The 13,395-nt window shown below is 39.0% G+C and overlaps 1 protein-coding gene across 1 annotated transcript in view; it reads left to right on the top strand.

Annotated features, from left to right (window-relative positions):
* The window catches only part of med24 (mediator complex subunit 24), a 93,232-nt gene that overhangs the window by 41,850 nt on the left and 37,987 nt on the right, over nt 1-13,395 (top strand). The window contains exons 7-12 of the mRNA XM_089121892.1: nt 456-606; nt 699-812; nt 11,644-11,697; nt 11,882-11,964; nt 12,260-12,346; nt 12,471-12,582. Coding sequence (XP_088978018.1) covers nt 456-606; nt 699-812; nt 11,644-11,697; nt 11,882-11,964; nt 12,260-12,346; nt 12,471-12,582 — 601 coding nt within the window. The remainder of the gene's footprint in view (nt 1-455; nt 607-698; nt 813-11,643; nt 11,698-11,881; nt 11,965-12,259; nt 12,347-12,470; nt 12,583-13,395) is intronic.

Here is a 13,395-nt window from a genome sequence, read left to right as displayed (position 1 = left end):
AAATTTTACACATTTGACAAGAGTCCAGCCCTGAACAACTCTACATGCCTACATTCACCCACAGTCATAGCGCCACCTGCTGGCAACAGGAATTGACCTTTAACGAAGCACCGTAGCAAATGCACAGCCGCACTGGCCGAGCTGCAGAATATGCAACGCGGCCGCCTCACACCCCGACCCGCTACAGGTGCGAGGGCCTGCCCATCGCTGCTTGCAGCTTTAATTACTTGTTTGTTTTTTTATGTATTTTTATTAAAGTAAAAGAAATGCCTACATGTAAACAGGAAGTGCATTGTATCAAATGATTCATAGAATTTAGCAAGTTAAAGACACTTAATATCCAGAAGCATTGTGACAAAGATGAATTTTTTAAAAAAGTTGATAATTTTGATTAATTTACATGTTTCATTTATAGCTGCTTTTATTCTTTAAATGATTAATTTGTGTTTTCATAGTATTCCTCAGATGTTGTGTCTTCAGTGTGATCCACCGGTCCACACCACATTTCCTTCAGTCCATGCCCTCGTCATGCTGGAGGGAACCATGAATCTCACTGGAGAGACGCAGCCGTTAGTTGAGCAGCTCATGATGATCAAGAGGATGCAGGTGGCTTCAGACACCAGTGTTCATACTTTAGATGAAGTAGTGTGTGTACACTACTACTGTGTTTCTGATGTTTTTGTGATCTGTGTCTGTAGCGTATCCCTGCTCCACTGTTTGTACTGGAGATCTGGAAGGCCTGTTTCACTGGACTCATCGAGTCTCCAGAGGGGAATGAGGAGCTCAAATGGACAGCCTTTACCTTCCTAAAGGTTTGGATGAGTCACCAATCAATGACTACGTTTATAAGCAGCCAATAACCCATTAAAAACCGGAATATTAGCAATAACCCGGTCGCGCACGGCCATGTAAACACAGGCAAAAACCCGAGTATGATCCCTGGGTTACCCCTTTTCTAACTCGAATATTTGGTAATTTAAACGCGTATTGGCATTCCCATCAAAAGGAACATTGATTTGTGTTCTGCACGTGTTCTATTCGCAAGGAATCTTGGTCTTTCTTCCTGGTGAACACAAAGGCGATTGCTTTCTGGCCTGAACTATTCATTATCCGTGTGCTGCTGTTGCTGTTGTTGTTGTTGTTGTCTTTGGACACAGGAAGAAGAATCTGAAAGGACGCATATTGCTTCTTAAGGTTGTCTGTACGTCCACACGCTAACAGTGCGTCACCGTTTACATCGGTATATTGCCAATTGATTACAAATTCCATCTATACAGGAGTAACTCTCTCTGCTCACGCATGTAAACGGGTTATTCCGAATGTTTCACAAACCCGAATAGTGACCTTAACCCGAACATAACCCAAATATTGACAGCTTGTAAATCTAGTCACTTTTATCTCTTGATCTTTCAGTTGTAATATTGGATGTGCTAAAAAGCCGAGTTAAAGAGATAAAAATAGAAAATGTTTATTCTGTCATAATTTATTCACTCGCATATTGTTCCAAACCTGGTTGCCAGATTCACAAAACATTCTTAAGAATTTTTTTTTTCTATTCTTTATTTTATTCTATTTTATAAAACTGCTATTTGCTTCCTATTTTGTAACTTAAAAATAAGATTTTCTATTTAAAGAAAAATTGGATTTCCAAATACATTTAAGAAAATCTTTTTTCTTAAGATTGCTCTAAAGACAAATTGGTTTAACTTTATTTTAATGTGTCTGTGTACAGTGTAATTATTAGGGCTGTTTTCGACTAAGGATTTTCATAGTCGAATCTGATTCGTTAGATTTTGCCATAGTCGAACCTTTTTTTTAGATAGGTCTAGCAGCTATATTTTTTTTCATTTCAAACAAAAGAGATGGATGTATGCGCATTAGGCTATTCGTTGTGTGTGTTTTTTTTCTAAACAGTTAGGCTATGTTTAGGTAGTATTTTTCATGTTTTTATCACGCAATCATGTTTTTAATGCGGTGGTGAGCTTGTAACTTGTAACTTAACGTTTTATCCTAAGCCTTTAGCTTGTTCACAAAGAACAAATATAGCAAGGAGACATTTTAATTGTTTATTAATAAAGATGAATGAAGTTGACGATGCTGCGCGATCTTTGCATAGTGCACGCGCCAGAGAGAAATGCACAGTTCATTTCATAAGCAGAGAGCATTACGTTTTCTTTCGTTTTGAATTGTATTATTTACAAGTAGACATTTCAATACAGATATGTTTCAGGTCTGTAGAGTAGACTATACTTATACGCTGAGTAGCGGTAGCTATATTTATGAGACAAGACATCGGTGCCTCCGTGCCTTGATTATCAGTAATTGTCTGCTTTTTGTCTGCAATTGGTTGATGAAACATTAATTAAAATCAAGAAAAAAATTATAAAAAAACGAAATTCACTTTAAAGAAAGGCTTTGTGTTTTTCTGTTTGAGGTCTGTGAAAGTTTTAAAGCAGTCTTTAAGTGCTGCTTCAGAGCACTCGTGTCCGTCGGAGAACTGTCACGTCTGTAACATTGTTTTTTCCTCTATGAACACGAAAAATAATATATTTTATGTTTTGTGGAGAGAAAACCCTTTCTCATCTGATTTGAGCAGTGTAATTCACAGAATTACAAAAAATATATTTTGCCTCCTAAAACTTAAAGATTTTTTGTCACGCATGAATGCTTCTCTATTTCAGGTTAAATATAAAACGCATGTATACCGTATTTTCCGCACTTTAAGGCGCACCGGATTATAAGGCGCACCTTCAATGAATGACCTATATCAGAACATTTTTCATATATAGGGCGCACCGGATAATGAGACGCATAAGATACTGCAGTCAAATGTTTGACTGGGTTTGCGTTATGCATCCAGATGTGCTGGGAATGTAGTGAGTGCGCACGTCGGAGGTGAGGCGTTTATTAATGTGAGCGCGCTGGGGCGGGCACGTAACTTACATTCGCAGCCTGACTCATATGAGTATTCAATGTGTGGCGGCTCGCTGACAGCAACGGCTGGCTGTTTTGAATGAGACGACCCGGTTACTGTGAACGGGGAGCGCTTGATGAACATTCTGTGACGCGCGAGCATCGCCGGGGACAGTGTGTCTGTTCGTGTGTCTGTTAAGAGTGAGCGCTCGTGAGCGGGAGACACACATAAGCTGATTTATACGAGGTTGAACTGGCCGTGTACTATTCGACTATAACGTTCATAGTCGAATCAGACCTCATCGAATCGTCGAATCCTCGATTATTAGAAGTCAGCCCTAGTAATTATACATTCAAGTACTAAGTAATATTAATTAACTATTGAATGTGTTCTTAATATAAGATTATGGTTAGGGCCAGGTGATAAACAATATCAAATTAACGTTTTACTCGATAAGGATTAATCTCGCAGCCTATCATACTGGAGAAGATAAACGCTGCAACATCCAGTGAGTCGCTAATAAATGGATTTCTGCATGTCTCTGTGTGAATGAATGGTGCATCTGATATACAAACTCATACAAGTGACGCTCATGATGTTTTAAGAATATGCCGTCTTAATAAGTGAGGACATGAACACAGGAACTTCATTTCCAGAGCTGCTCAGAGAGTCACTTCACAAGCTTTTCACTGTTTCATTTGAGAAAAAAAATACTAATAGACCCCTTTTGCGCCGACATCACAGTTACGTCACGGCGCTAGCTGGAGGCAAAACAAAGTGAAAACTGGAAGCAGCCAATACAAAACAGCACAGATTCGGCTACATAATAAGGAGCTTAAATAATTGTTACTATTATTAAATGTCATCTTATTGTGTTGTTTGGTGCAAAAATTGATGAAAAATGAATATGCTGTATCTGGAACTTTTATTTCTAGAAAATATTCACATCATTAAAATCGCACTGTAATGTCACTCTTTACATTGTCGTGGTCTCGGCGCTGGCTCGGCAGAACTGCGGATCGTACACACAAGTCTTGTACAGGACCATATAGGCATCTAAAGATTTATATGCCCTCAGTAGGGGTGGAGCCGAATCCGAATACGGTATTCGGAAAGGTACAAATAATGTGTTTTTTACGAATACTTATTCCGAACAAATACTTAAAAAAATATTTGTATTCGGGAACAAGAAATACTTTATATCAAAAAGCTGCGTTCCTCACGAGACCGCAGTGCGCGAGTTGAGTGAGTGACGTTCAGGAAGAGTTTACTGACACAGGCTGCTCCACACAGCAACAGAGAGGGCTCGGCTGAGCGAAAAAAAAACACTTAACTGCATCACTATTTTTGTTTAATAGATGTTTGTAGCTCTGTTAGCTCGGTAACGGTAATTATTTGTTTCATGGCTTGATTGAATTCCAATGTAGAATGCGGTCTGTTATTATAACAGGCCGCTGCTTATAAGTATAACACACCGTTGCTATGAAAAACAGAGCGTTGCCATGGATTCTAAACGTAGAGACAGAACGGACTATTTTTCTTTTTTTAGCGGGAGCGATACAATCGTTTTTTAAATCAATAAACTCCTTTTTATATCCATATTTTGAGTCAAATTATTGATTTATTTGGTAGGTAGCCATGTAATAAGCGGGTTAATGTAGAGCGAGGCGTAGTTATAGCGAAAACCCTTCAGGCTTCGCGTCGGGCTCATAATCAACCTCCTCGCTATAAATTATCCCTATAACTTATTCTGTCTGCACAGCGTCCTCCACCGTGGTGTTGGGGTTCATAATGTTCACAATTGTATTTTATTAGTTGTTGGTTAAACCATGGTTCATGAGGTAATGGCTGAGTGTTATTTTCTTTTCAATGACTTTTCTTGTTACATGTTCATTGCTGGATTTATATAAAAAATCAACCAATATTGCATATCCATAATTATTATAATGGATATAATTAAAGAATCCATACACTATAAAGTATTTTTAAAGATTTTTATGCCTATTTTGAATTTTACTCGAATACAAATACAAATACTTTTCCTCCCTGAACAAATACAAATACAAATAGCAGCTGCTTTGCACACCCCTAGCCCTCAGTTTCTATTTACGATCGGTTTCTCTATAAGGTAGTTGTAGAAGTCAGACCACTCAACCGAGGTAACGTACGTTAATCCTGTCAGATCGTCCATGCATTGAGTGAGCGTGTAGGCAGCTACAGGTCGGCCAATCTGGTTCCGTCCGTTAAAAATAACTTTTGGAAATAACAATCACAGTCCTGGACAGTGAGTGACCTTACACATTAAGATAATATCGGATTTTCTCCAGTCATTGTTAAAAAACAAGCTAACAATCCTTGCTAACTAGTCAAGTCAAGTCAAGTCACATTTATTTATATAGCGCTTTTCACAATACAGATTGTATCAAAGCAGCTTCACAGTGATAACATGTAAGTAGCACAACACAGATCAACAACATTGCTAAACACTAAATAACCCCAACTGAGCAAGCTCAAAGCAAGCCAAAAGCAAGGCGACAGTGGCAAGGAACCAAACTCCATCAGATTGGATGGAGAAAAAACCTTGGGAGAACCCAGGCTCAGTCGGGGGCCAGTTCTCCTCTGGCTTACATTCATATTGTTTAAATATAAATATTAAATATAAATATTGTTTATGAATCAAACGGCGCCATAACATATCGCAGGCGTTGAGTCGTCTCATCACAGGCGTTGAGTCGTCTCATCACAGGCGTTGGGGCATCCGAAATCCCCGTGAGAGGCTGGACACAAAACTGGACCTGACGAACGCCATTTTTCTCGGGACAAGCGTCCAGAGATAACAGCAGAAAGGCAGATGGGAAATAATTAGCATAGCTGATGTTCATAATGATTTCCGTTATAACTCACAAACTCTCCGTAACCCGAACTCTCCGCAACCCAACCATACGCGCCGACCCGTTTGTCTAAAAGGCTGTCGAGCCCCACTGGTGCGTTAAGCAGTTTCAGTGGCAAACGGTTCCGTATGGCATAACAGAGGACTAGAAGGTAAGCATTATGTGAATGCTTGACTAAAGAGATGCGTCTTTAATCTAGTTTTAAACTGTGTCAGCGAGTCAGAGGCTCGGACCGTATCGGGAAGGCCATTCCAGAGTTTTGGAGCTAAATGCGAGAACGCCCTCCCTCCTTTACTGGACTTCGATATCCTAGGAATGACCAGAAGCCTTGAATTTAGTGATCTTAAGGAACGCGGTGGATTGTAGGGCGAAAGAAGGTCCGTTAAGTACATAGGTGCTAAACCATTTAGGGCTTTATAGGTCAGTAGTAGTATTTTGTAGTTGATGCGGAACTTAATAGGTAACCAGTGTAGAGATGATAAAATCGGTGTTATATGATCATATTTTCTTGACCTAGTAAGAACTCTAGCAGCTGCATTTTGTACTAACTGTAGCTTGTTTATTGAGGATGCAGGACAACCGGCTAATAAAGCATTACAGTAATCTAGTCTCGAGGTCATGAATGCGTGAACTAATTTTTCTGCATCAGAAATAGATAGCATGTTACGTAGCTTAGCAATGTTTCTAAGGTGGAAAAAGGCTGTTCTTGTAACATATGAAATATGATTTTCGAAAGACAAGTTGCGGTCTAGTATAACACCCAGGTCTTTTACTGTTGTGGATAAAGTAACAGGACATCCGTCTATATTAAAGTTGTATTGTGAGAGGTTTTGTGAGTAGTTTTTTGGACCAATAAGTAATACCTCCGTTTTATCTGAATTTAATAGCAGGAAATTACGCGTCATCCAGCATTTTATATCTTTGAGACACTCTGTCATTTTAGATGAGTTAGTGTTTTCATCTGGTCGTGATGAAATATATAATTGAGTGTCGTCAGCGTAACAGTGGAAATTAATTCCATGTTTTCTTATAATATTACCAAGTGGCAGCATATATATTGAGAATAGCAGAGGGCCTAAAACCGATCCTTGCGGTACTCCATAGTCTACTGACGTTATCTTTGATTTTTTTCCCATTTAAACAGACAAAATGAGAACGGTCCGATAAGTACGATCTAAACCAGCTTAATGCCTGTCCCTGGACACCGGTGAAGTTTTGTAGTCGATCCAAGAGTATTATATGATCTATAGTGTCGAACGCAGCGCTAAGATCAAGTAGGACTAGTATTGAGATACAGCCTTGGTCAGAAGCTAAAAGTAAATCATTTGTAATTTTAACTAGCGCAGTTTCTGTACTATGATGCGGTCTGAATCCTGACTGGAATTTTTCATAGATATCATTTTCTTGCAAAAAAGAGCACAATTGAGCGGACACTACTTTTTCAAGTATTTTGGACATAAATGGAAGATTTGAAATGGGTCTGTAATTTGCCAAGTTATTTGGATCTAATTGCGGTTTCTTAATGAGCGGTTTTATTACAGCCAGCTTGTATATTTTTGGGACATGACCTAAAGATAAAGACGAGTTAATAATATTGAGGAGAGGCTCTTCCACTACAGGTAATAGTTCTTTCAGTAGTTTAGTGGGTATTGGATCTAATAAACAAGTTGTTGGTTTAGATGCAATGATAAGTTTATTTAGCTCCTCCTGTCCTATCGTTGTAAAGCGGTTTAGTTGTTCTAGAGGGTCCATAATTGAAGCTGAATCATAAGACACCATAGCGGATTGTACATTTATAATTTTGTTTCGGATGCTTTCTATTTTCGCATTGAAGTAATTCATAAAATCATTACTACTAAACTGTAAAGGTATATTTTGCTCTGGTGATGTCTGTTTATTTGTTAGTCTAGCCACGGTGTTAAATAAAAACCTTGGATTATTTTGGTTATTTTCGATTAGTTTGCGGAGATGCTCAGCCCTGGCTGTTTTTAGTGTCTTTTTATAACGTGACATACTGTCTTTCCACGCGATTCTAAAGACCTCTAAATTAGTTTGTTTCCATTTACGCTCTAAGTTGCGAGTTTCTCTCTTGATAGCGTGCGTAGCACTGTTGTACCATGGTGCTTTAATTTTCTCTCGAACCTTTTTTAATCTAATTGGCGCAACAATATCTAATGTACTAGTAGGAATGGTGCTTAAACTGCTAGTCATTTCCTCTAATTCATCTGTTTGTTTGGGTTCACTTTGCAGCTTAGATAGATCAGGTAAGCTATTTGAAAATCCATCTATAGTGGTTGGAAGGATTGTTCTGCCTGGTCTATAACGTGGCGCAACATGACATATTTCAGCAGTACGTATTATGCAAGTCACCATGTAATGATCAGTGACATCATCGCTTTGCGGTATAATATCTATATCAGTTGGATCGGTTCCATATGATATAATTAAATCTAGTGTATGATTTAGACGATGAGTGGGACCACTGACGTTTTGTTTGACCCCAAAGGAGTTTAATAAATCTGTAAACGCAGCCCCTAACGCATCATTTGTATTATCTACGTGTATGTTAAAATCTCCAGCAATTATTGCTTTATCGACATTTACCAATAGATCCGAGAGAAAGTCTGCGAACTCTTTTAGGAATTCAGCATATGGCCCTGGAGGTCTATATACAGTAGCCAGGGCTAGAGATAATATAGATTTCCTTCTTACATCTAAGAGCGTAACATTTAGCACAAGTACTTCAAATGAATTAAACCTGTGACCTGTTTTCTGAGTAATATTAAAAATATCTTTATAGATTGTTGCAACACCGCCGCCACGACCGATCAGACGAGGCTCATGTTTATAACAGTATCCTGGCGGAGTAGATTCGTTTAGACCGAAATACTCATTTGGTTTAAGCCAGGTTTCAGTAAGGCACAGAACATCGAAGTTATTGTCTGTGACCATTTCATTTACAATAACCGCCTTAGGTGTGAGCGATCTAATGTTTAGGAGACCTAGCTTTAGAAATTGTTTTAGTTGACTGATATTTAGATTTTCTGGTTTAATTACAATAAGATTTTTGCTAGATCCTACACTAGATTTATTGTTTGGCTTCACTAAACGAGGAATAGACACAGTTTCTATATAATGTTCCACACTATGCTTATTAGTTAAGTTTGGACCGCAAAGGCTGTAATTTGGACTTTGACTCATTAGTCATCTGGTGCGTAATGTCTTGGAAATGTTGTCCGACAGCACAGCCGCTCCGATTCGGCTGGGATGGAGACCATCTGTGCTGTACAGCCTCGGTCTTTCCCAAAACAGATGCCAGTTATTTACAAAGTGCAGCCTCTGTTCATTATACAATGACATTAACCATTCATTTAATGCAAAAAGTCTACTGAACCTTTCCTGTCCTTGTCTGTACGTGGGAAGCGGTCCAGACACGATGATCGCTGCTTTAGGCGCTGTGCTGCGTACCGTCTCGATCAGGCTCCTGTAGTCCTTCTTCAGAACCTCCGTCTGCCGCAGCCTGATGTCGTTCGCTCCCGCGTGCAGCACAACAGCTCCGACGCGCTCGTCCCCGTTCAGGATCTCGGGAACCTGTGCAGCAACATCAAGAACACGAGCACCAGGAAAGCAGTGAGTGCGCACTTTACCTTTATCCGAATTAGCGCGGACATGGCGGACTATGGATGTGCCGATGATCACGGCGTCATCGCGTTCCGGCTCGCAAAGAGGGGAGAAGCGGTTCCGGGTGGAGATCTCGAAGACCGGGAGGGGCGGAGAGGCAGCTCTGGTCCTGGCTCGTGTCTTCCGCTGTGTGATCCATGGTCCATGTTGTTTCGGTGCCGGAGTGAATGAAGCCTTAGATGATCGCATCTTCCTCGGCAGAGTAACGTACGGCGTAGATGAACTCGGAGTCAAAGAGTGATTTGATTTGTTAGCGTCGGCGCGTGATGCTTCAAGCGTTGAGCGCCGATCCAGCAGCTCGGCTTGCTTCAACAGCAGACCACGGATCTGTTTCTCGACGTATTCCAGCTCCTGCTTCACCGTGAAGAGCTCGAATGTGTCTTCATCTGCACTCAGAGGTAATGTTAGACACGCATCTGATATGTTCGCCATTATAACGGATGATCAGTAAATTAGTAGGGATACTACAACTATCACTACTAATTTAGGATTGAAATGTCGGAAATAACCAGGATTCAGTGAAACGGGTGTAAAATGAGACGATCAATAGGCGATCAATAGGCACGAACTAGCGTTAGTGAAGGGCCAGACGGATCTTTCTGCCTCCACCTAAGCTCCGCCCAGGAAAAAAAGTCACCATGTTTACCAACTGTAAAAGGGTCTACAGTTGGTAAACATGGTGACATTTTTTTGTGGGCGGAGCTTAGGTGGAGGCAGAAAGATCCATCTGGCCGCATTCACTAACGCTAGTTAGCAAGGATTGTTAGCTTGTTTTTTAACAATGACTGGAGAAAATCCGATATTATCTTAATGAGTAAGGTCACTCAGTGTCCAGGACCGCGATTGTTATTTTCAAAAGTTATTTTTAACGGACGGAACCAGATTGGCCGACCCGTAGCCGCCTACACGCTCACTCAATGCATGGACGATCTGACAGGATTAACGTACGTTACCTCGGTTGAGTGGCCTGACTTCTACACTTACAGAGAAACCGATCGTAAAGAGAAACTGAGGGCATATAAATCTTTAGATGCCTATATGGTCCTGTACAAGACTTGTGTGTACGATCCGCAGTTCTGCCGAGCCAGCGCCGAGACCACGACAATGTAAAGAGTGACATTACAGTGCGATTTTAATGATGTGAATATTTTCTAGAAATAAAAGTTCCAGATACAGCATATTCATATTTCATCAATTCTTGCACCAAACAACACAACAAAATGACATTTAATAATAATAACAATTATTAAAGCTCCTTATTATGTAGCCGAATCTGTGCTGTTTTGCATTGGCCGTCTGCAGTTTTCACTTTGTTTTGCCTCCAGCTAGCGCCGTGACGTAACTGTGACGTCGGCGCAAAAGGGGTCTATATACACTAACTGAAAGATCTTCATGACAAACCTTCAAAATAAAAGTCCAGTTTAACTTCAAGAAATGATGACAGAAAATACATCACTACGGTACTCTAGTCTATACTAAAATGTGCTTCTCAAAATAAAAATAATATTATTATTATTTATAAGGAATATCATACAACCAAAAATGTTTTTTCATCCATGTCAATTTAAATGTATACAGTTGTGCAGCATCTTATTTGACAAAAAAAAATGCAATGTTTTGTTGTAAATTAATTATTATATTTTCATTTGATTTACATTTTAAAAGCTTGATTAAATTGTTAGTTTGTACATTTTTATTAAATCATAAAATAAAGAATCCCCACAAAATAAAATGTGCGGGCTGGCCCAGTTTGTTTTTGTTGCTGTTTGTGGAGCCTGGGGTGTCTACAGAGACCAGAGAGAATTTTTTCAGGGGACAGGCAGCTAGCAGATAGTGAGGAGATGTTTGCTGTATGTGACAATGTTTTGGCCTAAAAAACACGTGACATCGCTTAATTATACACCTTTAATTATGAACAAACAAGTGTGTTCCTTTTTAAGGACTAACATATATGTGGAAACCATTTCCTTCCCCATTGATGTTAGATACATGAATATCATGATTAAATTAAGACAGAAAATGTTCATTTTTAGTAAACTTATTTCAACAAGAAGACTATCTATGTTAATTGATTTTGTTTCAGACAATAATTATCTATCAAGCTGTCAAGCTGTTATTTATAGAGTAAAATTCATCTTTTTGACATGACATTTCCAGATTCCTCAGGTTTTACTAAGGCTGAAGAAGTACCCACAAGGAGAGAAGACACAGGTACAATTATTTGGCTGTTTACTTCTTCTGTTCATTTAGAATTTTAACTATTTTGGTTCTAGTTCTAATTTGTGTCTCACATGACACCTGAAACCTCAGATGTCTGCCAGCAAAATATGACCGTCCACATAATCCAAAATGTCAATCACTCCATCTGACCTGTAGAGGTGTGTGTGTTTGTTAGGATTTTACGGAGGATGTGAGTGTGGCATTTGAATATCTTCTGAATCTCACTCCCCTGCTGGATAAAGCCGACCAGAGATGCAAGTATGTCGCCACTATCAACACCTGTGTTACCAGTTGATCTAACACCTGTTTTATTTAAAATTACTGGCAGCACATTCATAGTATTTATTAATGCCATGGTGTTCGATCAACTGGTAGAGCTTGGAATTTACATACATATATACACACTGATCTGTTACCATAATCATGTACCATGATGTGTAAATGGTACTAAAGAATACCACTGAATCTCCATTTGTGTTTTTGACTTCACAATAGTGTTTTTGTTCAGTTATAAAGCTGTTGTTCACTATTGTGTGTGTTTGTGTGTGTGTAGCTGTGACTGCTTGAGTCTGTTACTGCAGGAGTGTAATAAACTGGGGCTGTTGTCTGATTCGAACACTGCCAATCTTACTGCAAAACGGTATGATCAGAACATTTTATTCTTATATTTATTATATAATTAAAATGTGGCAACATGCACATTATTGATCTATGTTCCTTGTTGATTTCTCTCTCTGTGCCATGTTTTTTTTTTTTTTTTTTAGGACTGAGGACAGAGAACATGCGCCCAGACTGAAGACAGCAGAGAATGCCAATATTCAGCCCAACCCAGGCCTCATCCTGAGAGCCGAACCAACAGTCACCAACATCCTTAAGGTCCTCATTTTATTTTCTATCATTTTATATTGATTGTCTTGGAAGAACACAAAGTCTGTTAAAGTTCTGCAAGTTATATTTTACCCCAATATCAAAAATAAGAAATTAGCTTTTTTATAGTCACGATGAAACTGAAAGAGTGACAGAACAGTGTTGCGTATTATCTGAATGAAAAAAATGTTGGCGCATTAGTCTGTGCATCAGTTTTTGAGATGTGAGCGTTTCACTCAAAAGTGGAGACAGAAGAACACAAGATTACACCGGCTGATCCGTTTATGGTATTTTGATGAAACATTGAGATCAAAAACTACATTTATTGACATTTTATTTTTATGACAGTGTTATGTCTCCTGATGGTATAAGTGAAGTATAAGGAAGACGTACAATAAAATTAAACACTTTCTTACAGTTTTGGTCTCTGGGGAGGATTTTGGGTGAATGAATCAAAGACAGCAAGTTACTGCAAACAGGTGGTTTGCTTTATTTTCAATACAGACAAGGAATAAATGTAAACAAACAAACAAACTTATTTACAACTATATACAACTTAAGAAAAAAAAATAAAAAAATATAATAATATTCAGAATAAGCCACAGAGAGAAAGAAAATGAGCGGTGTTAAACAAACAAAAAGACAAAACAAAAACACTCACTAACTAATCCCCACTCTCTAAACTCCCTGGAAAACAAAACAGGAAATAAAGAATTCTTCAGCGTCAAAACGCCATAACTAAAACTTCACTAACTAATCAAACAAAAGTTACATATAGTTGCACAGTGCACACGCTCCTTCCCTAGTGTGTCTAAAAATGGC

The sequence above is a fragment of the Pimephales promelas genome, chromosome 17 (genome assembly GCF_988280905.1).
Source record: "Pimephales promelas chromosome 17, fPimPro1.hap1.1, whole genome shotgun sequence".
Lineage (NCBI taxonomy): Eukaryota > Metazoa > Chordata > Actinopteri > Cypriniformes > Leuciscidae > Pimephales > Pimephales promelas.
Note: the sequence above shows the minus strand (reverse complement) of the source record. Positions and strands in the feature narration are given on the sequence as shown.